We start from the raw sequence: 27,869 nt of genomic DNA on the forward strand, positions 1-27,869 counted from the left end.
AACATTCATATATTTTAGATTCATTGCACACTAACTGAAATATTTCAGGTCTTTTATTGTCTTAATACGGATTATTTTGGCATACAGCTCATGAAAACCCAAAATTCCTATCTCACAAAATTAGCATATCATTAAAAGGGTCTCTAAACGAGCTATGAACCTAATCATCTGAATCAACGAGTTAACTCTAAACACCTGCAAAAGATTCCTGAGGCCTTTAAAACTCCCAGCCTGGTTCATCACTCAAAACCCCAATCATGGGTAAGACTGCCGACCTGACTGCTGTCCAGAAGGCCACTATTGACACCCTCAAGCAAGAGGGTAAGACACAGAAAGAAATTTCTGAATGAATAGGCTGTTCCCAGAGTGCTGTATCAAGGCACCTCAGTGGGAAGTCTGTGGGAAGGAAAAAGTGTGGCAGAAAACGCTGCACAACGAGAAGAGGTGACCGGACCCTGAGGAAGATTGTGGAGAAGGGCCGATTCCAGACCTTGGGGGACCTGCGGAAGCAGTGGACTGAGTCTGGAGTAGAAACATCCAGAGCTACCGTGCACAGGCGTGTGCAGGAAATGGGCTACAGGTGCCGCATTCCCCAGGTCAAGCCACTTTTGAACCAGAAACAGCAGCAGAAGCGCCTGACCTGGGCTACAGAGAAGCAGCACTGGACTGTTGCTCAGTGGTCCAAAGTACTTTTTTGGGATGAAAGCAAATTCTGCATGTCATTTGGAAATCAAGGTGCCAGAGTCTGGAGGAAGACTGGGGAGAAGGAAATGCCAAAATGCCAGAAGTCCAGTGTCAAGTACCCACAGTCAGTGATGGTCTGGGGTGCCATGTCAGCTGCTGGTGTTGGTCCACTGTGTTTTATCAAGGGCAGGGTCAATGCAGCTAGCTATCAGGAGATTTTGGAGCAGTTCATGCTTCCATCTGCTGAAAAGCTTTATGGAGATGAAGATTTCATTTTTCAGCACGACCTGGCACCTGCTCACAGTGCCAAAACCACTGGTAAATGGTTTACTGACCATGGTATCACTGTACTCAATTGGCTGTTAGTGTGCAATGAATCTAAAATATATGAATGTTAAATTTTCATCATGACATTATGGAAAATAATGAACTTTATCACAATATGCTAATATTTTGAGAAGGACCTGTATATATATATATATATATAATATACCTACCGTCCTCAGAGGGAAGGTCTTCTTCAGCATCTTTTCTCTTGGGAGGACTCTGTAACAGCAAAGAAAATATGAGAACTGAACCAGAAGAGTTGACTTTTGAGAAATGACAGCAAGCAAAGGATCTATGATGGAATCAGACTGTAAAGCTGTGTAATCCCACCTTCACTCCTTCTCTCCCTGGGGAAACCTGCCTGCGTTCCTTCACATAATTTCCTTCCTGTAGTTTCTTCACCTGGCCTTGCTCCACAGACACCCGGAGTCTCAGTGAGTGGTAGATCGTTTGCACTTGGCCCACTTTGAAGTGCACTGGCATCCCTTGAAACCACAGCCGGTCGTATACCCCTTCCTGGAAGCCTGGAGGTTGGTAGTCTGCAGGGGTAACTTTAAAAGAAGAGCAAAAAAGTTAAGAAAGTAAATCACTTTATCTGAGTGTGTCTGGATTTAGCTTAGGAAGGGAAAGGACCAGGGGCCTCACGTACGAATGCACAAAAACTTTGCGTCGCAGTGTTTTACGCACAACTCGGCATGTACTAAAATGAATGTTGCGTGAAACTTTTGACCTGCTGTGAAAATATGCAGCAGCCATGCAAACTTTTTCAATTGACAATAATAAACTACAGAAAACTAAAACTTACAAGAATACACTGAAATATGACTCATTCAGATTTCGTTAATTCATGAAGCATCAAACCTGATGTTTCTTCATGAGTTTGAGCTTTTATGGTTAAAACCATAAAAGCAATGAAACTGAATCACTGAATCGCATTTAGCCTCATTCAATAACGTAACACACCTCAGAAAATGATGGAAACAACCTCATTCGGATATAAACTGGGAAACTTCGTATTTTTTTGTCACCTGTAGATGGAAATGTGCATCAGTCTGAGAGCTGAGGAGCATAAAATGCATGTGAATGAATCAATGTGTACTATCAAAATAATTATGATTAATTTAATAATAATAGTTGTGTTGGGAGCAAACCTCTGCGCACGATGGCTGGGTTCTAGGTAATTTACTATTTTCTATGTGACGTTCTGAATGGTTTTAAGTTCTCCACAGTGTGTGTGGTGACAGTCTTCCTAATAGAAATAAAGGAGGCATATTCACGTCATTATAATGATCAGCATTGAGCTATGAATGAGCTTAGTGCAGCAGCTAGACAGCGGCGTTTGGATTTAATTCAATTCAATTCAATTCAAAGATACTTTATTGATCCCCGAGGGGAAATTAGAATTCCAGTACAACCCATCCAAACATACATCATGACACAAGACAATGGGGGGACGGGTCACCGAGGCTTTGCTGCCCACTCACAGGCGCTGCCCTTGTTAGATGAGAAAAGAGGCCACATTAGGTAAGTAGAGGGAAAAAAATCATATTTCACACTTTATCCTTAGCAGGATACAGTTTGAGATTGCAAAAAACCTCAGCACAAAGAAGCAACAAATTTACAAAACAACATCATGCCGGGAACGGTGAAGGTGGTGCATATGTTTATCTTGAGCATGTGTGTGTGTGCTTGTGAGTGTGTGCAAGTAAGTCCATGAAGCACTGTCACAGAGGCCATTGTCCTTGATGATACGTTGGAATGTTCATCAACGGGCCACAAAGTTCTGAGCAGGTCCACAGATGTCCTCAGGGAAGGGAGGGTGCAGAGGGAGCAGAGTGTCATGTTTACATAACTTCCAGGAGAAGTTGAAGATAGCCAGCCATCAAGGCCGTGCAGGGGAGCCAGATTCAGAAAAACAATAATTATTTGGGTTAGGCTGACTCTTAATTTTCTGTCAGCCTTGAGAGTCTCGCTGGTGCTTCTCAAAGGCGAATCAAAATAACCATATTCCTGGTCTTTCTGCCAGATCCAAGCAAACAACTTTCTCCAAGATTTATCCCATTTCACCCCTGAGTCCAGGAACCGCAACCTGTCTGCGATCCTAAGGATCACATCCAGTCTGCGATTCAGCTCACGTAACATCTCAGTCTGAGTGCTGATCGCTCTGAAGATCCCATCATACATGCCAGGCAGCCTCACAATGGCCAGAACAGCTGCTGACATTCTCCGAATTTCTAGATATGCCAGGTAACCGCTGACTCCAAAAAGCAGAAATCCTGATATCAAACATCCAATTATATACACATCTTCCACATCCTCAACTGACATTATCGACAAACACACAATCCTCCACTTCTGCCAGGAGTCCATCGTGTATCCAGAGAAAAATGTCCCGTCCGGGCAAGTGAGCTCTCCCGACGTCTGTCTTCTCGTCGAGAAAATTTGATCAATTGCATTGAGAGACCAGCTGACCAAATCCATAATTTGGAAGAATTTGGAAGATATGCAAAAAGAGGCTCCAAAAAAAAAAGACAAGACACAGATCTAATGCACACATTGTAGAACCAAACAGGTACGACCCGACAAACGTTTGATTTTCAGTCAGGTTTGAGTCACTGATGTCATTCAAGAAGTTGGTTTGCTGTGACAACAAATAGCCCTCATGGTGGGAAGACACAGTCTCTTGTTTTTCCGCCAAAAGGAACCGGTTCCTTGACTGTCACAGCACCGTTGCCATGGTTATTTGGACCGGTGACGGTTGACTTCTGGCTATTTATATTACTTTGCATATGTATGAAGGGGCGGGACAGGGCGGTCCAAGTGCCACGTGTGTGGTGATATGTCTACACACAGTTTTGTACATCCGAATTTTTTTGTGCACAGAAAGTTTCAGAATTTCTCCCTACCACAAACGTTTAGTATGAAAGCTGCGCACTCTTTCGTACATGAGACCCCAGACCTGTGGGGCCTCATGTACAAATTGAAAATATGTGGCACATTATGAAGCGCAAAATACAACAGAGACTTTGTAGTCCCGTCTTTGTAGCGTATTAAGTTGCATTTAGGTTGAACAGGATTTGCAGATCACTGTATTCTGTTTTATTTATGTTTTAAACAGCCCAACTTCATTGGAATTGGGGTGTAGATAAATGGTTTTTCCATTGGTTATTCAGAAGAGGATAAAAAAAAAGAAAATCAACATTACTTTTTTACTCGTCATCTTCCGTTTCATCTGGGATGCTTTTTTAATAAAAGGTAAATAATAAAGTTTTTTTTTTTTTTACTGATGCTCCTTTTACAATGATTAACCTTGTGTGAGATGCATGTCTCATTTCCTGACAGACACAAACTTCTTGGTTGAAAAAACATTTTGAAATGAAATCTAAATGTGCCAGGGGTGAAACATTTCGTGCCTTAACTGTAGATTGACACATTTAAGACTTAAAATACACTCCTTCTCAGATTTATTTATCTAACTCAAACACCACACCAACACTAGTCTTGCAAAGTGCTACAAAAAAGCTATGAAGCTGAAGGAAAAGGAAGAAAATAAAACTGATGGGTCCATTTAAGAGAATAGAACAGCAATGGACAGGATATGCTCTATTTACATCAATCTAAATCTGGCTGACAATAAGGTCTAATCCTTCACAATCTACGATCATAGATAGTTAAAACACATTAATTAAACATGTTTTTGTATCACTTCATATACAGTAGACCTGCTAATCCTAAAGTACAGACAGCTTGAAGAATATTCTGCACAGTTTGGTCGCTTTGTTTTTATTTATTTAGATTTTTACTGTCTTTTACAAAATTCTGTACAAAAACGTTTTTGGATGTAATGCATTAATCATTTGCAAAAGTTTTATATATGATACAAATAAACATATATATTAGCTAATATGTATACTACTACAGTTTAGTTAAGTAATCCCAAATTGTCTTAACTGAAACTTGACATAAAAATAACATAATTGTAATCAAATCTAAAGAAAAAAAACAAGCAGGCCAGTCTGAGTTGTTTATAGTTGGTGTGATGACCACTGCTGACCAGCATGCTGCAGCAGATCATGTGTAAAGCTGTAAACAGGTTTGAGCTCAGGCCATATAAGTGGTAGGGAGAAATTCTGAAACCCTACCGAACCCTGTGTATCCTAGGCCGTAACAGGTAAAAGTAGGACGGCGGAGTCCTGAAAAGTATTCAGAAGTAATACTGAAAATTCCGTGTTTAAAGGACGGCGGAGTCCTGATTAAGTATTTAAACAAAAATATTAAGAAAATTCCGCGTTTAAAAAAAAATTAAAAAATTGGTGAATGTGAGAAATGAATGGAGGATTTAAACCACTAGGTTTTGCCAAAGCAGTAGGATTGTAAGTGACTAACTTTTGTGGAAGCAAAGGCAAGAATTCTCCACTCAAAAGAGTTGAAGTGAGAATTACCACAAAAGGAGATTTTTCTGTCACCCTACTGAGCAGAATAATCCAGCATTTAGAATACCCTAGGTATTTATATACTGGACCAGATTTTTCAAAAATGGGAAAAGGGGCAAGTAAAAATGAACTAAAAAATGAATTACAATGCAAAGATTGGAAATTCATAGAAGCATAGGATTCAAACAAATTAAAATATTTAGATAAATGGATAAGCACATATAATTATGATGGCCAATTAAACTCTCAAAGATTAGTTAATCTACAGGATGCAATAATTAAAAGTACAAAACGTGATTCAAGAAAAATGGAAAAAGAAGGTTATGAGGATGTAGATTATTGGTTAAAAGGAGCTAAAAAGAGAGAGATGTGATGCAGGAGATAAGAATGGACGTTCTTTTGGAAAGCAGAAAAGGTCAGAGTGCTAAGAAGTAATTTTTGATGGACTTGCAAAGTAGAACAGCAGGACAAAAGAAAGTGAGTAAAAAGAGTAGGTGGAAAGTTTTTATTTTGTAGGCTTTGACAGGATTAGATGGGCTAAAATGAGTCCCTTTGGCTTGGGATTTCCCCTTTTAGTGAATAAATCCATCCCCACCATGGCTGTACCTGATGTATGTTTTATTTGTGTTTATTTTTTATTGTTTGAGACGCTGGAGGCTGTTGATACAGCCTGTCACAGAGGTTCATGACATGACACGTTTCTTCTGTGTAACCTTAGAAAATATTTGACTCTTTTAACAGCAGCACAAATACTGGAGATTTCAGAATTTAAAATGATGCACGAAAAGAAATAAAACCAGTAATAAAGGATTTAATAACTGCAGGGGTGATAGTAAAATGCGAAGACTCACCATGTAACACCCCCATTTTTCCAGTCAAAAAACAAGCTCCATCAACACGACGGCGCATGGCACAAGACTTACAGGCAGTTAACAGTGCAGTTGTTCAGAGAGCACCATGTGTTCCTGATCCTTATACATTATTAAATTCCCTAAGACCAGATGCTACAGTATTTACTGTAGTTTATATTAGCAATGCATTTTTCTTTGTATCTATAGATAAAGATAGTCAGTTCTGGTTTGCATTCACTTTTGAGGGACAAAGATATACTTATACCAGACTACCTCAAGGCTACTGTGAAAGTCCAACTATATACTTTCAGGTAATGAGTGCAAGCATGGCCAAGATTGACCCTCCAGGAGGTAGTCAGGTTTTACTATATGTTGATGATGTGCTATTAGCATCTCCTGATGAGGAGACTTGTAAAAATGACACAATAGCATTATTAAAACATTTAGCAGAAGAGGGACATGAAGTCAATAAAAGAAACTTTAGTTGTGTAAAAATGAGGTTAAATATCTAGGCCACAATCTTAGCGCAGGGGGACGCACAATTGTAGAAGAAAGAAAGACTGCAATATTACAAGCTCCAAAACCAGTAACAAAAAAGCAAATGATGTCCCTCCTTGGACTAACTAATTATTGTAGAAACTGGGTGCCAAATTATGCAGAAATAGTAGCTTCATTAAACAAACTAATGTATGAGGAAGAGCTGAAAATGACATCTGAACTGAAATGGAGTGTAGAAGCTGAAGAAGCATTTACCAACTTAAAACAAGTTCTAGTTTCCAGTACTGCTTTAGCATTACCAGACTATAGTAAACCATTTGTTCACATGGTACATTGTAAGGGACATTTTATGTCTTCAGTTCTGGTTCAACAACATGGAGATAAAATGAAACCAATAGATTATTTCTCCTCAAAACCATATTATGTGAGAGCTGTAATTGCAGCCTCAATGGCAGTTGAAGTCAGTGCCACAATAGTGGTGTTTCACCCTTTAACTTTAAGAGTTCCCCATGCAGTTTCAGCATTATTAATGCAAACAAATATGACCTTTCTATCACCTGCCAGACATTTGTCCTGCATGTCAACCTTACTGTCACAACCACACTTAACTATAGAAAGTTGCACCACTTTAAACTCAGCAACATTGTTACCCACACCTGAAGATGGAATTCAATAGGATTGTCAAGAATTGGCAGAAAAAGAAGTAAAAACTAGAAGTGATTTGCAGGATCAACCCCTGGTACAAGGCAAGATAGTTTATGTAGATGGTTCCTCCAGAAAAGATGAGAGAGGGAAAACACAAACAGCATTTGCAGTAGTGATGAAAGATACAATGGTAAAAGCGAAACAATTACCTTCACATTATTCTGCACAGGCTGCAGAACTTATTGCGTTAACCGAGACCTGCAAATTATTTGCAAATGAGGAAGTAACTATTTATACTGATAGTCAATATGCATTTGCAACAGTGCATACATTTGCTCAATATTGGAAGAATAGAGGCATGATAACATCTACTGGGAAACCAGGAACGCATGCTGATTTGTTAAAAAACTTACTGAAATCAGTACACCTCCCTAGAAAATGAGCAGTCTGTAAGTGTGCAGCTCACACTTCTGGCACAAATGATGTCATAAAAGGAAATGCATTTGCAGATAAGACAGCAAAAGCGGCTGCAGCAGGACAAATCTAAATATTAGTTATGGAAAAACAGCATAGTATAGACAATGTTGTGTTAAAAGAAATGCAACAACAAAGCCCACCACAGGAGATAGAAATGTGGAAAAAACATGGAGCTGCTTTAAAAGATGAAATCTATATTTGACCAGATAATAAACCTATCTTACCAAAGAACCTATGCAAATGGGCACCAGTATTGAGCCATGGTGTTTCAACGTGTCTCAACAAGGAGGAATGGTAGGACAGATACATAAATATTATACAACATATGGATTTAATTCTTATTCAAAAAATCTTTGTAGAACATGTTTAACATGTGCAAAACATAATCCACAAGGGAATCTTAAGACCACGAAGGGGATAATTCCCAAAACCAAAATACCCTTTCCAAACAATTCATATGGATTTTATTGAGCTAAACCACAGTGAAGGGAAAAGGTTCTGTTTAGTCGTTATAGATGTATTTTCTAAATGGATAGAACTATTTCCAACTAAACATCCAGATGCCTTAACTGTAGCAAAAGCACTGTGTAAAGATATTATTCCCAGATATGGGATTCCAGAGAAAATATATAGTGACAATGGAGCCCATTTTGTGAATCAAATAATAAAGAAAATAGGAATGATGTTTTACATAGATCTAAGAAACCATTGTCCTTACCACCCTCAAAGCGCTGAATTAGTGGAAAGAATGAATGGGACTATAAAGAACTGCCTGAAAAAGTGTATTGAAGAGACAGGAAGACCATGGACGCAGTGTCTGGATCTAGTAAAACTATATATAAACATTACAAGCACCTCAGGGTTAACACCCTATGAAACGTTATTTGGAAGACCATACAGATTACCACAGTTCAAAAATAAGTGGGAGTTAGATGAAGAAGCTAACCTAGCTGATTATATGAGGAGTATGTTAGAAACAAAATCAAACTAATTAGGAATGTTCTATTTCCCCGCAGGAAAACCAACTAGTGGAACCAGGAGACTGGGTGTTAATAAGGAGTGTAAAGAAGAAACATTGGTAAAAAGGTCATTTCGGTTAAAAACTCCGCCAGGGGAGGTGATTTACAGCCTGATAATAGGGTGGACCCAGACATTTAGAGGCTGGAGAGACCCAAAAGTCAGTGAAGAAAATTAAGACACTGGAACCATTTAGAGGAGTCAAATTTCAGCCAAAATGACTCTTAGATGGATAAGTGAAGCAGTCTGTTGCTGGATATTTATATTTTTCCTCATATTGATTTTCTTGTTTTTCTGGTACCTCTGAGAACCAGTCAAGATAAATCAAAAAGTAACAACACCTGCTATGAGTCATACTAAACAAGAAGCACTAAACACAGGAAGGCAAGATAACCTAACTATGTGTACTGAACAAACTTCTTATACTTATGGCATTCAAGTGTGTGTGAAATCTAATACCATAGCTGTAGTGCTGATCCCACTCATTAGCTTGACCAAATGAGGAAGGAAAGGACAGGATTATTTAACTAATGACAGAAGAGACACCTCGTGGTCCACGATGGTAGCTGATGAAGGAAAACATTGGACACCAAAGAAGGGCACCACTGCTTATGCTAGTCATCAAAAGAAGTTGTTTAGACTCCATAAAGCTGATAATGCAATCCAGGTAACCATTAACCTCACACATAACTCTCTATTTCCTCCCAACTATCCATCAGGAGGAAAATGTTGGGGTTTTTTCCTGTGGGCCTGGGTTTCAGGGACAGACCCAAACTTTGACCTTTTTTTTGTGAAGTAAAAAGTGAAACAACTCTCTTCCCTAAGACAACAGCAAAAAGAAAGTAAAAATTATGCCAGGAAACTCAAACGCAGATGACTGGTTCCAGGTTATTACTGGAGTATCAGGAACAAATAATAACTGGTTATTGATGGTAGAACAAGCGGCTAACATGACTAAAAGAGATTGTGTTGTGTGTTTGGGTCCCAGGCCTTTGTTACAAGTAATTCCAGCTGTGATACCACAACCCTGTATGATGGAAGTAATGAATCAAACTAATCCTAATGAAACATGTCAGCACTGGGATTCGGTTTTTCACAGCGAGTAAGAAACTAATTCTCTTGTCTTTCTCTTCTTTTTGTGATGTTATAAGTATTTTAGGTTGATTGAACCTGACATTTACACATCGTTTAGGCAAGCGGTCTGCAACCTTTACAATCCAAAGAGCCACTCTGCTGACACCTTTTTATTTCTATTTCTAGGTTTTAAAATAAAGAAAAACAAAACTTTTGCAAAAAAGAGGATGGGTACATTTTCTTCTATGGGATGTGGATATTTGTGAGAAATAATGTATTAAAAAACTCCTAAAAAAGCTCCTAAAAATATTACTGGTACTTTCCGAGTCTCATTGTATTATGGGAATTCAACAGGACATCCCAAAAAAAATGTAAAACTGCTAAAACCTACTTTAGTTATTATATCTACATTTAAAAACATTAGTTGTTTGTTTTTTTTGCATTTTAAGCTGAAGGTACTGACAGCCATCGTGGAAGTTTCAAAGATCTCCCTGCAGCTCCAGAGCTGCAGGTTGCAGAAAGCTGGTTTAAGCAGAGAGCAGTTGTTGTTTTGGTTGTCTTTTCAGCAACATTCTGCTTAAAGGGAGTAATTATAAGAAAAAAGGTGAGTGTCTTACTGTCATCGTAATAGTAGAGCTTCATGGTGAGGTAGACATTGCTGGGGAGGGCATCCAGGTTCTGCATAAGCAGGAAGAGCTTCCTGATGAGCAGCACTGAGGCTCTCTTGGTGTCCTCCAGTGTCACCTGCAGCTCTATGTCGTTGTTCCTATGGGTTCATAAAGGGTTTATCAACCATCTGCTGATGTCAGCATTCATAGTCAGTGTTTATATGTTTAATACAAAAGGAAATCTATCCACACCTGAGTATGTCCATTTCTGGTCCCTTTTCGGCGTATCTGAAGTTAAACTGGTAGGACTCAATGATGCACTAAAAATTGAGAAATATTAAGCTCAGTGTTTCTAAATGACAATTCACATTATTCACATTATTGCTTTCACATTATCAAAAGAAATGTACAGCACTTTATTATACAACTCACATTACGGTCCTCTGGATCAGTGTAAACCTAAATTCCCCAGAAAACCCCAACATAGTCAACGCCGTTACACGCAAACTATCACATCAAATCCAAATATCGCTTTAGTAATTACAAGGTGCTCACCCCAATGCATATAATCTGGAGCTGTTATAGGACAAAATGTGACAATAACAAAAGTGGGGTGGGAACTGGCAGAATACATGGCAGTTTTAATTTGAAAGTAGGATGGATCGGACTTACGTACTGCTTCTCTAATGCATCGAAGCAGCCCATCATCCTAGATAAACCACAGGCAAGGTGACCACAACAGCTGACTATTCCTTCACATTTGCCCATTTAGGGCAGAAATCTTATATGTACCATTTCACAATTTTGTTGGCGCCAGCGGTGTTGCTGTTCTCACGCAAAACTTTGATGCACAGATCTAGAAAAACAGTAATACACAGAAAAAGATTTCAGAGTCTAAAATATTAAAACATGTGTGTATGATTTGTCTCTAACACATCTGATTTGTGTAAAATTGAAAAAAAAAAAAAAAATCAATTACTGTATTTTCCGCACTATAAGGCGCACCGGATTATAAGGCGCGTAGAATAGAAGCTACTGCAGTCAAACGTTTGACTGGGGTTGCGTTATGCATCCACTAGATGGAGCTGTGCTAAAGAGAATGTCAACAAAACAGTCAGATAAGTCAGTCAGTCAAACTTTATTAATACACTACAAACCAGCGTTCTGATAACTCCATTCACTCTCATGGTAAGGTCTCCTCTACATAGAATTCTATTGAATAGAGCCAACCGCACGTTAGGAATGCATTGGAGTCTATGAAGTTGAAGTTGAAATCAAACGTTAGTTAAAACGTGAAAGGGAACTTTTCCCTGATTCAGTAAACACGTAAAAGAAACAGTTTGATGCACTAAATCAAACGTTAGTACTGTTAATCTTTCCTGTTTTTGTCCCCTGACCGTAGTCTGATGACACAGGGGAGACGCTTTCTCCAGGGCCGAAGTTACTAGTTTCCTGGGGGTTAACTCCCTCACTCATACGTTGCTGAGTTGAGCATGAAGAAACAGCATCAAAACACTGAGTTGTTGACGAGATTCGGGGTTCTTTTTAATGACTTTGCAGCACGTAAAAACACAGGGCTTACAGACTCATACACCGCTGCTCCGGTCGCCGTCTCTACCCACCCCACACACACAATAATACCGACGTCACTCCTTCACTCTTGATTCTCAGCTACGGCAGCACACAGCGCCACCTCTGTCCGGAGGAGTAATGTCAACATCTTCCATACACACACACGAAACATACACCACACACACTGAGCTTCTAATCACATATAGTTCAGGCAATTCCTGCAACAGTACATTCAAACGTTATACACACACAAGTGGTGTTGGACTAGGAGTAAGCACAGTACAGGTGTTTACCGCTATTACTTCGGCGACGCCCCTGACTACGGTAGCCGTAATGCTGCAAGCGGTGCGGCTTATTTAGTTTACCAGTCGTACTGAAACATTTTGACAGAGCGCTGTGTACAACCAGTATGGATCAACCAATTAACCAATTGATCCATATATAAGGCGCTCCGGATTACAAGGCGCACTGTCATTTTTTGAAAAAATTAAAGGTTTTTAAGTGCGCCTTATAGTGCGGAAAATACGGTAGTTAATTAATTAAAAAGCAAATATATGAAATCTCTAAGAAATGTACAATATGGCAATTTTTGGGATGTTTCTGCACTGTGCTAACCTTCCAGATACCGGGATCTGTAGGCATACTCTGGAAAAATCCCTCTCAGGTAGGTGATGGAAGAGACGGCCACAGCCATCATCCTCTTGACAAAGACCAGAGACTCGTGTTTGGTTTTTAAGTCATTGATGAATAATGCGGTCCACTTGAAAAATAAAAAAAAGACATGCATAGATAAATAAAATACAAAGTGAAATACAGGCACATCTCAGTAAATTAGAACATCAGCAAAAAAAAAAAATCCTGTATTTCAGTACTTCAGTTCTAAAAGTGAAAGTCATAACAGAATAATATATTTCAGATGTTTATAATAATTGTATTAATTATGGCATGCGGTTAATAAGTAATCAACATTGTGGGTCAGTCAGTCATTTTCTACCGCTTCTTCCATAGTGGGTCACAGGGAAGCTGGTGCCTATCTCCAGCAGTCTATGGGCAAGAGGCAGGATACACCCTGGACAGGTCGCCAGTCCATCGCAGAGCAACACACAAACAACCATCCACACACTCATTCATACACCTAAGGGCAATTTAGAGAGACCAATTAACCTAACAGGCATGTCTTTGGACTGTGGGAGGAAGCCAGAGTACCCGGTGAGAACCCACGCATGCACGGGGAGAACATGTAAACTCCATGCAGAAAGACCCCCAGCCGGTAATCGAACCCAGGACCTTCTTGCTGCAAGGCAACAGTGCTATCAACTGCTCCACCGTGCAGCCCTAATCAAAATTGTTCTTCTAACAAAACCTTTAGTATAGAAATGTCATGTTCCTGCCTACACAATGATGGGGACCTGCGCAGTCCGTACTCGTACTCGTCGTCTTCCGCTTTATCCGGGACTGGATCGCGGGGGCAGCAGACTCAACAGAACCACCCAGACGTCCCTCTCTCCAGACACCTCCTCCAGGGGGAGCCCAAGGCGTTCCCAGGCCAGCCGAGAGACATAGTCCCTCCAGCGTGTCCTGGGCCGTCCCCTGGACCTCCTCCTAGTGGGACGTGCCTGGAACACCTCCCGAGGAAGACGTCCAGGAGGCATCCAGTATAGATGCCTAAGCCACCTCAACTGGCACCTCTCGATGTGGAGGAGCAGCGGCTCTACTGGCTCGTCACCCTGCGCAGTCCAGCGTTTTAATTATCTGTATCATTTAATTTGTTGTCTTTTTAATCATGTTACTGTGCTTGATTGGCCAGCAGACTGGCCTGACCCGAACCCCATAGAGAATCTAAGGACTGGTCCCTTCTATACCATGCTCAGTCATCCAAACGTACTGAGTGCCTATTCTGCACAGTACATGTTCAAACTTCTCAGTAGGCTCTCATTTCTCTTTTAAAATGCTTTTTAATCGGTTTTTTAGTCTAATTTTCAAAGAAACTAGATTATGGGTTTACATCATCACACTTATCATAAATAGATGCTTGAAATCTTTGTGTCTAATGAATGTATATAAGTCGAAGTTCTGGTTTAATGTGCGCTCAGACAAGCTAGCAATGGGTGGCTGCTTTGTATCGCATGAGCCATTCACTAACACATAAACACGATGAGTAAAAACATTTTCAGTGTTCGCTTGTAGGTAGCATGTTGTCACCAAACCTCTGCAGTTTCCTCCTTGTTTCCTCTAAGGCACATTTTCCCGGACGCCATTTTTCCTCCTTGCGTCCAACCTTAGCCAGGCGAGGGTCACTTCCAACGGCTAAATTAGCTAAAGGAGATGCCGAATAAGCTCAAATATACCTAAAATAGATTATTTGACTTCTTTCTAAGTTAGCAGGATGGTAAGAGGTTTTTGTTCACACTCTAGACGACACTCAGATTACTGTATCCTAGTCAGTACAGTAATCTGCTAGTAGAAACAAGACCGCGCAGGACACTAGAGGTGAGCTAGTGGTGAGTCAGTTTTCCCGCCCAAGATTTTACATCATCACTATGATTCATAGGTGGTCACAAATTCATTTACTCATCAGGAGTGCGGTCATTTTGTACGGAGCCCGCGAGGGGACATGGAGGAATTTTTTTCTTTTTGCGTTCCCACGCTATACTTATATATATATACGTAATGGTCTTTGCGTTTTCTCGCAATACTTTGTGGGAGACCCGTTTTTGAGATTTATCGAGTTTTATTTTGAAATCGGCCTTAAATAATCTTCAATCAGACTTAAAGACAGTTATTATCTACAAGCTGTCAAACTGCTGAACTCTGGACAATAATACTGCATGAAACCACATCTGACACTTTATGAGCTTATTACTGCTGCATGATGTGTACTTTTGTTGCACGCCACTTTTGTTTTTATAGTGATTTGAACGGCCCTTCTTGTCCTAAGCATTTAATCGCATTGTTGACTGCGTGTTAACCTGCATATGACAAATAAACCATATTAATGCCAGTCAGTGCTGTTTGGTTTGTGAGCAGTTTGTCAAATGTGCTGCTGTTCCAAAATGCACAGCTTTCTCAAGGTGATTAACAACTTTTGCGAGCGAACGCACAAGTATTGCGTGGGGACGCAAAAGAAAAAAATCCCACATGTCCCCTAGCGGGCTCCGTAATTTTTATTTATTTAAACGTTCGAGGCTGACGGAAAAAACAACTTTTCAAATTAATAGAAGCTAAAATGTGTTTTTGCAGTAAATTACACAGTGTCCCAACAAAGCAAAGTGATTCTTGGATAAATCATGTCAACATATAAGATTATGCAATGGCCTAACCAAAGTATTCTGAAAAGTTTTTAATTCTGCTGTTTATTGGAGCTTTTTTTTTTCCTTTCTTATTTAACTCTAGGTAAACAGATAGATATAAAATACCAGTCACAGCTGAGATATGTCTAAATTACAAGAATAACCACTTGAACAGTAATTTATAATCACATTTAAATTTATGTTTATAAATTATTTTATATATATATATATGTATAAAAATGAAAGTACTCTCTCCATCTATTTCATTCTACAATTTATGCGTAACTGTAACTGTAAAATACATGAAACAGTGTTTTGTTGATGAAAATGAAAACATCACAGTAAATGTGATACATAATTTATTCAGGTGAAATAGTTTTGTTCATTGTATAGAAAAAAAAACAAAAAAACAAGAGAAACCAAACAACATTTTGAGTACAGATGCTCTGCCTTTGCTCCAGTGAAAATGTTTGTAAAGTCCTTTGTATGTACTAGTAATGAATAATGACATGATCGACCACACAGAGGGTTAACCGTCAAACAATGACTACAGCATACAATAGCAACCACAGCAAAATTACTGTACTTTGGTCCCAGGGCAACATTTACAAGAAATATTATACACTGTATGATGACGACAAAGCTCTGACTCAAACACTATTGGAAATATTATCATAAATGAAATCTGCTAGAGCAGGCGACAGACTGTTGACCTGAATTTATTACTGCTTGGAGAAGAAATCTTTGCTTTTCTCGATATCTGGCTTGATGGTGTCACTTCCTGGTTTCCAGCCCGCTGGACAGACTGAAAAGATAAGCATGTAATGATTCTTGGCCCACAGATAGAAGATAAAGATGTTCCAGAAGGATCCATGTAAAATTCAAAACAAAGTGGCAAGCAATAGCAACAAACTAACCTTCTCCATGTTTGTCTGTGAACTGAAATGCTTGAACCAAACGCAAGGTCTCCTCAACAGAGCGTCCAACTGGGAGATCATTAATGGTGATTTGTCTCAGGATACCCTTGTCATCGATGATGAACAGGCCCCTAAAATACAGGAAATAGATGAGTCTTGTGGATTTTAGGCTCAATTTAAGCAAATTCAGTTAATTTATTACACCAAATTACAACTCAAGGCACTTTTACCAGACAAACTGGTCCAAATCAGTCAAGATTCAAATAAAATAGTCTATAAAAGCAGATGAAAGCTGAAAAGTTTGTGACCTCTAACAATCTTCAAACATTTTTAAACTGCTGCACAGCGAAACCTGTGCAGCTCCATAATGTTCACCCACCTGTAGGCGATGCCTTCGTCCTCCTTCAGGACACCGTAGTCTGTGGAGATGGTGCGTCGTGTGTCAGACACGAGTGGGATCTTCATGGCACCCAGACCTCCCTGTTTACGTGGTGTGTTGGTCCTTGAAGACCACAAAGAATCGGAGCATTTTTGAGGAATTGCACATAGTTATTGAGAATGTTATAATGAACCAAGAATATTGTTGAATACCATGCAAAATGGGAGAAGTGAGAGTCTACAGAGGCAGCAATAACTTCGCAGCCGATCTTCCTGAATTCATCAGCAGCATCGCTGAAAGCGATGATCTCGGTTGGACACACGAATGTAAAGTCCAGTGGATAGAAAAAAAAGACGACATACTTTCCTGTACCAAGAGAAAATATAACAAGGAGAATCGTTTTTTATTTTCATGGGAAATTTAATTCATTTCTCTAGCACTTCTAGTTAACATCTGCTAAAGTAGAAACACGTCCTGCATGCAGCAAAAGATGAAGTAGTATTACCTCTGTAATCTGACAGCTTCAGGTCCTTGAACTGTCCATCTGGCATCACCGCTTTAGCTGTAAAGTCTGGAGCCAGATTTCCAATTTTTGCGTTGCCTGCAGCCATCTTCAGTCAGACTGGATCATAAGAGAAGGAAATGGCTGAATGTGACACATGACCCCTTTGAAAAATTACAGCTGCCTATTGTTTATTCTGGAGCAGGAATGTCTAGTATAAATATGAGCCCGTTACTCAACTTTTTTAAATACAACTCATGGAATGAAAAAATTTTTGTTTACAAAATCTGTGAAAACATTCAATTTATTTAGTTCTCAAAGCTACAATAATATTTTTAGCATTGCAGTTCACTTACATTTTACAGGGTTCCTATATATTTTTCAAGTCAATTCTATACTTTGCCTTACATAGCCTGAGTTTTCTAACATTTTTATGCTCATCTAGAAACTCTAAATACAGAAGCTCACTCACTGGGAATTTTCTAGATATTTTACTGAGGTCAGACAAAGTCTGCGAAGGATGGATGGATTCGACATTTAGAGACCAAGACAGGAAAATAAATATTGATAATACTAATATTTTCCCCGCTACAAGTAGAGGTTTTTATATCTGTAACTTGTGGGACTTTATCAAGAAAAAAAAATAGAAGTGGATTTATGACTTAATTGTATTGCTAAACAACTAATTTGATTGCTCACTGGACACTAGATTCAGACTAGATAATTATGTGATTATCATCTTATATTAAATTACACAAGCTATCATTTGTATTCGGCACACAAACCAGCAGTCAGTTGGCATCTTTCGAAACATGAACCATAACCACTTCTCCTCCGAGCTCACAGGTGTTTCCGTATATGAACAAATTGACTTATGTTTCTTCCCAATGCGTCCCGTGCAGTTGTCATTTACAAAACTAAATGTCGGTATTTACCTTGCCAAAAGAAGTAACGATCAACAAAAATAGACAGAAAATCTGATTTGAGATATGTGTGTTAGCGGACACTAAATACTAAGTTAACTCTGGTCTCACACGTTCATCCGTTTAGTGAGGGAAAAAAAGATTTGTTGAACGCTTCAAATATACGAATGAAAACTTCCTGACCTTTACAAACTGCGAACTGAAAGCTTTAAAGAATAAAAAGTACTTTGAAACAACAGAAATACAGGGAAAAATATTATTTCATGTGTATTTTAATCGCCTACCTTTAGTATGCTTTCACCTCGTATCCAGAGCCGTACGGAGTGCAGCTCCAGCCTGGTTCGACTGGAGAATTTATACCATGACCAATGTCTCGCGATAATTTACATAACAACGTGAACACATCTCTCCTCAGTTCACTTCTCCAGTCAAGCACAGCACAATGTAGCATGACTTTGCACTTTCCAAACCACCTTTCTGGGAATGTAACAACTATGGTGGTACTAAAACTCATAAAGGTAGAGGAGGTTGTCGAGGGAACATTGAAAGGAAGTGTTAAATAACATGTTATTTGCTCTATTCTCATAAGTCACTGCAAAATTTATAAATTATTTACTATTTATACAAAACTCAAGACATGCTCATTTTTAGAGGTTTGTACTTCTGGGAATACATTCAGGAAAAGGTATTTGAGTCATTAGGTTGTTATATGACTCAACCTCTTTCCATATATATGTCCTTATCACCATGAACTAATAAAATCTTTATATTCCTTCAGTGACCCACCTTCAAAACTTGTGTGACAGAAGGACTAGGTCTAGTTTTTAGTTTTCAAATTTAGCCATCTGGAGAAATGTTTATGGCCATTATACAGAAAATGTAACTGTTTAGCTATAGTGACAAATTATGTTTAGGATAGTCAAAGTAAGGCATATAAACCTAATAACGCTGTACTAATTGTCAAGCATAATGGTGGTTGTGTCATGCTGTGGGGGAGTTTTACAAGCACTAGTACAGGTGCATTGCATGTAGGCCAATGATGGAGGACTAACTCCAAATTCTTCACTCACTCCTCCGATCAGCAGGTGGTTGAAACTGAGAGTAATGGTGAGTAAGTTTTTTTTTCTCACTGTATTATATATGAATGTTTTTTTGTTGTTTCAAGCATCAACCATTTATAGTTTTTAAGACTGACTTTTTGCATTTTATGACAGACATCATGTAATTAATATGTTTAGAAAGGAAATACAAAAATTGAAAAATATGAAATAGATTAAGGAATTAATTTTGCATCCAAACAAGCAATGCAATAACCTATTGATAACTAATTCCCACAGGCAAGACTACTATAGGTTATTATCATATATGTATAAGGCTGTATTACACATTAACATAAAATATGTTTGGAGGAGTCAATGTTAGGCCTTTAAACCTTAGAGTGTGCACTAACTATTGCATGGTGATGGCAGCATCACCCTGTGGGAAGGTTTTACGGTCAGCAGTACCAGTGCATCCTACAAGGTGGATGGAATAACAATGGAGGACTAGATGGTTGAAACTTAAGTATGTAGATTTTTTATATTAAGTAACATTTTTAAAAACATGGATACATTTAGTTGTTCCAATTGGACAATTATCCCAAACGTACCAACAGTGATTTTTGGAATGGACAAATAATTTTCACAATGCAGACCAAACTCATGCTCCGGTGGTACAGAGACCGGATGGCCCCTAATAAACGGCCCCCGATTCCATACTCCTGGAGCACCCCCCACAGGGCACCACAATGGACATAGTCGAATGCCTTCTCCAGGTCCACAAAACACATGTGGACCGGTTGGGCAAACTCCCATGAATCCTTGAGTACCCTGTTGAGGGTATAGAGCTGGTCCAGTGTTCCACGGCCGGGACAAAAACCACACTGCTCCTCCTGAAGCCAAGGTTCAACTATCAGCCCGAGTCTCTTCTCCAAATACCCTGGCGTAGGCCTTACCAGGGAGGCTGAGGAGTGTGATCCCCCTGTAGTTGGAACACACTCTCCAGTCACCCTTCTTACGAAGAGGGACCACCACCCCAGTCTGCTAGTCCAGAGACACTGTCCCCGACCGCCACGCAAATTTGAAGAGGCGTGTCAACCATGACAGCCCTACAACATCCAGAGACTTGAGGTACTCAGGGCGGATCTCATCCACCCCCGAAGCCCTGCCAACGCGGAGCTTTTTAACCACCTCGGTGTCTTCAGCCTGGGTGATGAAAGAGTCTAACCCTGAGTCCCCAGCCTCTGTTTCCACCAGGGAATGCGTGATGGCAGGATTGAGGAGATCCTAGAAGTACTCCTTCCACCGCCCGATAATGTCCACAGTCGAGGTCAGCAACTTCCCACCCCCACTGTAAACAGTGTTGGTGAAGCACTGCTTACACCTCCTAAGGCGCCGGATGATTTGCCAGAATGGCTTCGAGGCCAACCAGTAGTCCTTCTCCGTGGCCTCACCGAACTCCTCCCAGGCCTGGGTTTTTGCCTATGCCACAGCCCGGGCCATGGCACGCTTGGCCTCACGGTACCCGTCAGCAGCCTCAGGAGTCCCACAAGCCAACCACAGCTGATAGGACTCCTTCTTCAGCTTGATAGCATCCCTTAGTGCGGGTGTCCACCATCGGGTTTGGGGATTGCTGCCATGACAGGCAACAAAGACCTTACGGCCGCAGCTACAGGCAGCAACATCAACAATAGATGCGGAGAACATGGTTCCACTCGGACTCAATGTCTCCAACATCCCCCGCAATCTGGTCAAAGCTCTCCTGGAGGTGGGATTTGAATACGTCCCTGGCCGTGGACTCTGCCAGACGTTCCCAGCAAACTCTTACTATGTGCTTGGGCCTGCCAAGTCTGTCCGGCTTTCTCCTCCTCCAGTGGATCCAACTCACCACTAGGTGGTGATCAGTGAACAGCTCATCCCCTCTCTTTACCTGAGTGTCCAAAACATGCGGCCGAAGGTCCGACGATACGACAACAAAGTCGATCATCAACCTCCTGCCTAGGGTGTCCTGGTGCCAAGTGCACTGATGGACACCCTTATTTTTGAACATGGTGTTCATTATGAACAATCCGTGACTAGCACAGAAGTCCAATAACGAAACACCACTCGGATTCAGATCGGGAGGCCATTCCTCCCGATCACGCCTCTCCAGGTGTCACTGTCGTTTCCCAGCAGAATAATGGAGTCCCCGGGAGGGGCACTATCCAGCACCCCCAACAGGGACGCCAAGAAGGCCGGGTACTCCGCACTACCGCCCGGCCCGTAGGCCGAAACGACAATCAGAGACCTGTCCCCAACCTGAAGACGCAGGGATGCGACCCTCTCATCCACTGGGGTAAACCCCAACACGAGACGGTTGAGCTAGGGGGCAACAAGCAAACCCACCCCGGCCTGCCGCCTCTCCCCGTGGGCCACTCCAGAGTAGAAGAGAGCCCAGCCCCTCTCAGGGAGATGGGTTCCAGAGCCCACGCTATGCGTGGAGGTGAGCCTGAATATTTCTAGTTGATATCTCTCGACCTCCCGCACAAGCTCAGGCTCCTTCCCCCCCAGTGAGGTGACATTCCACGTCCCTAGAGCCAGCCTAAGCATGGTATCGGGCCGCCGAGGTCTCCACCTTCGTCTGCCGCCCAGTCCTCTTTGCACCGGTCCCTGGGGCGCTGGGGCAGTTCACAGCCGAGTGTGAAGCGGCTGGGATGAAGATCAGCTCCTCCAAGTCCGAGGCCATGGTTCTCGACCGGAAAAGGGTGGCTTCTCCTCTTCAGGTTGGAGGGGAGTTCCTGTCTTAAGTGGAGGAGTTCAAGTATCTCAGGGGTCTTGTTCACGAGTGAGGGAAAAATGGAGCGGGAGATCGACAGACGGATCGGTGCAGCTGCCGCAGTAATGGGGGCACTGTGCTGGTCCATTGTGGTTAAGAGAGAGCTGAGCCAAAAAGCAAAGCTCTCGATTTACCGGTCGGTCTACGTTCCTACCCTCACCTATGGCCATGAATTTGGGTCATGACCGAAAGAACGAGATCCCGGATACAAGCGCTGAAATGAGCTTCCTCCGTAGGGTGGCTGGGCACTCCCTTAGAGAGAGGGTGAGGAGCTCGGCCATCCGGGAGGAGCTCGTAGTAGAGCCGCTACTCCTCCACATCGAGAAGAGCCAGTTGAGGTGGCTTGGGCATCTATACCAGATGCCTCCTGGACGCCTTCCTCGGGAGGTGTTCCAGGCACGTCCCACCGGGAGGAGGCCCGGGACACGGCCCAGGACATGCTGGAGGGACTATGTCTCTCGGCTGGCTTGGGAACGCCTTGGGGTCCCCCCGGAGGAGCTGGAGGAGGTGTCTGGGGAGAGGGACGTCTGGGCGTCTCTGCTGAGTCTGCTGCCCCCGCGACCCGGTCCTGGATAAAGCGGAAGACGACAAGTATGAGTACAAATAATTTTCAGCTCCTGGAATGGCCCAGACCTCTCCCTACTGAAAAATCAGGCAGATCAAATCTTTTCACATTGCTGGTGTGGGCACAAATAAATACTTAACTGAAACTTCCTGCTTTCTTTAAACTTGTATTGCAACATCATGTACTTTTAATCATTTGGCTTCAAAAGGCATTTTCTCTCTCATTTCCTCCTCACTTACCACTGGTTTGTTTACTCAGTGAATAAGCTGAGGGACAGCACACAGCTTTGTCTACACACTTTCACAACAGAGGCAGTTTCTTGTGGCTGGTGGAAAAGGAAGTTAAACTGACAATTGGCTGTTTTTTGTGTCACATTATTTGGCCTGCTTCAATAAGACATGAACCTGGAGTATGTCCAGGTTGGGTTTATATCCTGGTTTCATACAGTTTGTCAAATAGGGGTGGATCTTATAACACCAGGATAAAAGCCTCTCTTCCCATTTTAAACATGAGTAAAAATTTTGCTGACCTCTTTATGAGTAATAAATGATCCAATGTTTAGAGCTTAATCAATATTCTTGAAAAGCATTAAATGATAAAAGCAGAATACATCAGAGGTAGTTCATTTTGCGTCATCTGTGGTGATTGAATTGTATGTTGTTAAAGATTTTATCAACAGTTTGTGGTTAGAGTTCAAATAGATGTTTTATGTTTAAGAGAGGAACTTTGAAAAGTAGATTTGGTCCTGGGATCATAGTGTGAACAAACAGGCATTCCCGAGCAGATCAATGCATCGTTCCCTCTGCTTTCAGCATCAGCCTGGAATGTGAGCAGCTCTGGTACCTGAAAGCAGCTCACCAGAGAACGTCTCCACAGACGGGGAGCGTTGTAGATGACCATTTAGGCTTAGGCTGCTGACATCAATTCAGTTCAATTTTATTTATATAGCGCCAATTCACAACACATGTTTTTTCAAGCCACTTCACAACAGTGAGGTACATACATTCCAATTAATCCTAACCATTGAACAGTGCAGTCAGAGTTAGTTATTTATTCAAATTGGATAAAAAGTTTTTCTGTCTAAGGAAGCCCATCAGATTGCATCCAGTCAGTGACTTGCAGCATTCACTCCTCCTGGATGAGCATGTAGAGACAGTGGACAGTCACTGGCTTTGACTTTGCAGCAATCCCTCATACTGAGCATGCATGTAGCGACAGTGGAGAGGAAAAACTCCCTTTTAACAGGAAGAAACCTCCAGCAGAACCAGGCTCAGTATGAGCGGCCATCTGCCACGACCGACTGGGGGTTTGAGAGAACAGAGCAGAGACACAAAGAGAACAAAGAAGCACTGATCTAGGAGTACTCTCTATGGGAAGGAAAAGTAAATGTTAGTGGATGTAGCTCCTATAGTCGTTTCACCTAGAAAGAATGAACAGATAAACTCTGAGCCAGTTTTCAAGGTTAGAGTCTGAAAAAGAGCACATAGAGTTAGTTACAGTAGAAGCTCAGTCAGTAGCTATGTCTAGGAGAGAGAAAGGGTTAAACACCTAAAGACAGGGCCTTGTGGATCATCAGTAGAGGGTGAGCATTAAGTTGTTGCCAGCAGAAGTTTGGATAATGCCCCTCTCCAGAAAGGTGTCACAGGTAGACACAGAGCCAGGCCAGGTGTAGCTTCTAGGAAGAGAAAAGAGAGAACAAAGTTAAAAGCTGAAATAACAGCAAATAAGAGTGCTTAAGACTCACTAAAGGTCCTCCTCTTAACATTTGTTCATGTTACGAGTTCTCTGAAGGCCTAACATGCTTCGTAAATAACTTTTATCTTACCGAGGGAAAATTCTAAGAAAAATCTTTGTCATTCTTAGAAGAATTCTTCTTTGAATGACGTCACTAGGAGCAACTTTTTGTCTTAGGATTCTTTGTTGATACAGGCCCTGATTTGTGGAGTGCAGAGCTAATAGTTGTTCTGATTCTCCCACCGGAGTTGTGGATCTCTGGAGCTCTTCCAAAGTTTTCATGATTGAACCTCCTCTAGTGGGAGCTCTTCCAAAGTTTTCATGATTGAACCTCCTCTAGTGGGAGCTCTTCCAAAGTTTTCATGATTGAACCTCCTCTAGTGGGAGCCTGTAAGGTCAGTTCCCCTGAATAAGTGTCCGAGATGCAAACTCTGTGAAATACTCTTGGTTTACTGACAACACACAAATTCTGTTCATTTTTTATTGCTCCGAAAGTCACCAAATGTCAAAAACTTGAACATTCTGCACACCTGTAAAGAAATAGTTCTTGTCTCATCCAGAAACAATTGACTGTAGCAGTAAAAACGACTACCACAACATTTTATCTATAAATAAACAGTAATTCAAAACAAATGTCATCATAGCTTTGCAAGAATTCCTCTTGTAAACAAGAACCTGTATCTCTGATTATGTTAGTTGATCTTGACTGACAAGTCATCCATATTTTCTTTAACAAACTGAATTACCTTTAATTTAACCTACTGTTCTGGAGGGTGCCTTTAAGGCTCGGTTTAATCCTGGTGTAGCTCCAGCCTTCGCTCCTAGGTTAGTTAGGACTAGCCTTAGAGTTTGGTCTGTCCATGGTTTCCAAGTTACACTCCTGTGTAATGATAATTATTATGATCTAACATTACATTCAAAGATGTGATTATGTCTGTTGACTTTACTGACCTGACTTTAAAGCTTAACGAAGTAATTTACACCTAAAGAGAAAGTAAACAGTTATCAAAAAAAGTCAGAAAATCTAAACAAAATTACTTTCTGTAATTTTTACTCATATCAGTCAATGTTACAAACAGGAGTTCTTAACAGCTCAAGCAGCCCCACACCCCTCCACCATTTTCTCTTGTCACCATCAACATATTTGCACACTGTTGCCATAGCATCGCTTCAAGGGCCAGATAAGAGGGGGGACACATAATAACCTCCTTTTAGAGGCACCACTGCAGGCTCATGATCAAACACTGTCCTGTGTTCATCTCCCGTCTCACAATATCACCATAATTAGTGAATATGCTCAACGGCTTATTCTGAAGCTGCTGGATGTTTGAAGGGCCCCGTTTGGGGCCGTTGTCCTGGTTTCAAAGAACCCTGAAAAACAACAAAAAAGTTGGTGCATCACAGATATGAGGAGGGAATGTAAAACAGTTCGAAAATGTATATGTTTCTTCCAACTTTAGTAAAAAAAAAGCAGTTTCCTTCATTTCTTTGTGTTTCATTTTGTAACACACAGAGATGATATCACTGCTATTTAGTGCACCAGTGGTGATGCAATATTCTTCATCAGCAAACTATTTAAAGTCATGCATAAATTAGGACAACTCATTTAAATATTCAAGTTTTTATTAGGAAATGTTCAAGATGTTATGTGATTTTTTTCTCACCACAAAAGAAAGTAGTAATTATTTCCCCTTTAAGCAAAATATATCAACATTTTTCCAGCTGAGGAAAACGTTAGGAAACCCTACCCCCCAAATCAGCCCTTATGGCTGAAATCAACTCAGTGAGATGGTTCCTTTACCCACCTATACCAGTCTCTAACGTCGGTCTGAGGAAGGTTTGCTGCTCTCCTCACTTTCAGCTGTAAGATATTCTCTCCATTTCTTAATCCACAGTCAGTTCTTGGTGGATTTATCAGCATGTTTTACGTCATTGTAATGTTTGTGAGTCCAGTTTTGCTTCAACTTTATTCATGCATTTCCTTTTTTTTACAGATGGTCTCAAATTTTCCTTAAGCGTCTTCTGAAACATGGTACATTTCATGATGGATTCTATGACAGTGAGCTGGCAAAGTATCTAAGCCATGATGGTTCCAGCTCTCTGTTTTACTGCTGGTATAATGTTCTTTAACTGGATTGCTGTATTTGGTTTATGACAATCAGGTCCTCTGATCTGGGGTACAAATTGATCAATTTGAGACTCATCTGTCTAAAGGACATCACTCCAGAACTCCTGGTCTGTGTCTAGGTTCTCTCAGGCAAACTTTACTCTGATCCTTATGTCTTCAATGATTTCCTTCTTGCACGCCTCCCATTAAAGCCAGATTTGTGCAGTATCATTCTGATTACAGAGATCAGCAGTAACAAGAGCCTGCTTCAGGTCCCATGATGGCAAATATGGGTTTTTCGATATTTACTTTAGCATTTTGTGGTGTGTTTTCAGGGTGAACTTGCTTGAACAGCCAGACCTGGGCATGCTGACAGCTGATTTGAATATCTTACACTTGTAGACTATTTTCTGAACAGTGGAATGGCTCCTGTCAAATTCTTGAGATCTGTTACCAGACTCATGAGTTCAACAGGCTCTCTACGATTACAACCTTTTTCCTGACACTCTTACACAGCTCCAAAGTTTCTCTGTGAACATCATACAAAACTATTTATTTTATTTTACTTACTTTATATTTCTATACTAAAAGATGTTATCCATATTTTGTTTTTATCTTTTGTATTTTTTTATTATTTATCATTTTATATTTATATATATTTTTAGCACTGATATGTTAGAAAAATCGTGGAAATGCTGTCTCATTTTCATGCATGCTATTAAATATACAGAAAATTTAAAAGCCAGGAGTTTGTTCAACAAAACACAAAAAAATGGCATAAAACGTTTTCTTGCATTCATGAGTTTTTAAAACCAATGTCTTGGTGACATGGGCCCCCCTTATCTGACATCTGATGAAGAGCGAATGAAGCTCCTCAGTCCCTCTATGTTATAATTTCACTACTTCATTGTTCAGACATGGAACTAACGCAGCGGTCTTATACTGTCATAACATTTCCTGCAGCCTGATTGCACAAAACGATCCAGACATGCTTCACAACAGACATCTTGACTTGAAATGGTAGACCTGGTTCATTAGGGCTGCATTCCACACAAAGTAGAATTACCTCCATCTTAAACGAAGCTCTCATTATTGCAGCTGAGTTTATAGTCCAAATTCAATTCAACATGTGTCAGGTACTGAACTCTTACGGTTGAACTTCATACATGAAAGAAGAGAAAAGCCAGAGGAACTATAACAATGTTCTAACTGTAATGTTTTGGTTCCTAATTCATCATTTTTTCCTCTACTTCATCTAAAATTAAATAAAATGAATATGCGCCACCAACCATAACAATGTCATTCTATTTTTCTGAGGTATGTTTAACAAAGTCAAAGTGGTTAGTTGTAAATTAAATAGTTTACTACAAAGTAAAACAGACTTTCCAACCCCAAAGAGTAGTGATTTATTATT

General features: G+C 40.7%; 2 protein-coding genes across 5 annotated transcripts in view; both read right to left on the reverse strand.

Moving 5' to 3' along the window:
• zte38 (zebrafish testis-expressed 38) overlaps nucleotides 1-14,736 on the reverse strand; it is a 15,340-nt gene extending 604 nt beyond the window's left edge. The window contains exons 1-10 of one of the 4 annotated variants that reach the window (XM_047367687.1): nucleotides 14,394-14,736; nucleotides 12,802-12,946; nucleotides 11,407-11,470; nucleotides 11,287-11,323; nucleotides 11,170-11,190; nucleotides 11,047-11,073; nucleotides 10,867-10,934; nucleotides 10,624-10,772; nucleotides 1,342-1,562; nucleotides 1,182-1,230 (exon numbers count right to left, since the gene is read on the reverse strand). In XM_047367687.1, coding sequence (XP_047223643.1) covers nucleotides 1,182-1,230; nucleotides 1,342-1,562; nucleotides 10,624-10,772; nucleotides 10,867-10,934; nucleotides 11,047-11,073; nucleotides 11,170-11,190; nucleotides 11,287-11,323; nucleotides 11,407-11,470; nucleotides 12,802-12,946; nucleotides 14,394-14,444 — 832 coding nt within the window. In that variant the 5' untranslated portion in view covers nucleotides 14,445-14,736. The remainder of the gene's footprint in view (nucleotides 1-1,181; nucleotides 1,231-1,341; nucleotides 1,563-10,623; nucleotides 10,773-10,866; nucleotides 10,935-11,046; nucleotides 11,074-11,169; nucleotides 11,191-11,286; nucleotides 11,324-11,406; nucleotides 11,471-12,801; nucleotides 12,947-14,393) is intronic. The other 3 variants (XM_047367684.1, XM_047367685.1, XM_047367688.1) reach the window with 3 other exon arrangements.
• Nucleotides 14,737-15,822: 1,086 nt separating this feature from the next.
• Nucleotides 15,823-18,588, reverse strand: prdx1 (peroxiredoxin 1). The gene is made up of 6 exons (XM_047367265.1): nucleotides 18,482-18,588; nucleotides 17,278-17,394; nucleotides 16,985-17,138; nucleotides 16,773-16,895; nucleotides 16,394-16,524; nucleotides 15,823-16,281 (listed from the first exon to the last, which is right to left on the reverse strand). The coding sequence occupies exons 2-6, from the start codon at nucleotides 17,381-17,383 to the stop codon at nucleotides 16,199-16,201; spliced, it is 597 nt and encodes a 198-aa protein (XP_047223221.1). The 5' UTR covers nucleotides 17,384-17,394; nucleotides 18,482-18,588; the 3' UTR covers nucleotides 15,823-16,198.
• Nucleotides 18,589-27,869: the final 9,281 nt, after the last annotated feature.

The sequence above is a fragment of the Girardinichthys multiradiatus genome, chromosome 6 (assembly GCF_021462225.1).
Source record: "Girardinichthys multiradiatus isolate DD_20200921_A chromosome 6, DD_fGirMul_XY1, whole genome shotgun sequence".
Lineage (NCBI taxonomy): Eukaryota > Metazoa > Chordata > Actinopteri > Cyprinodontiformes > Goodeidae > Girardinichthys > Girardinichthys multiradiatus.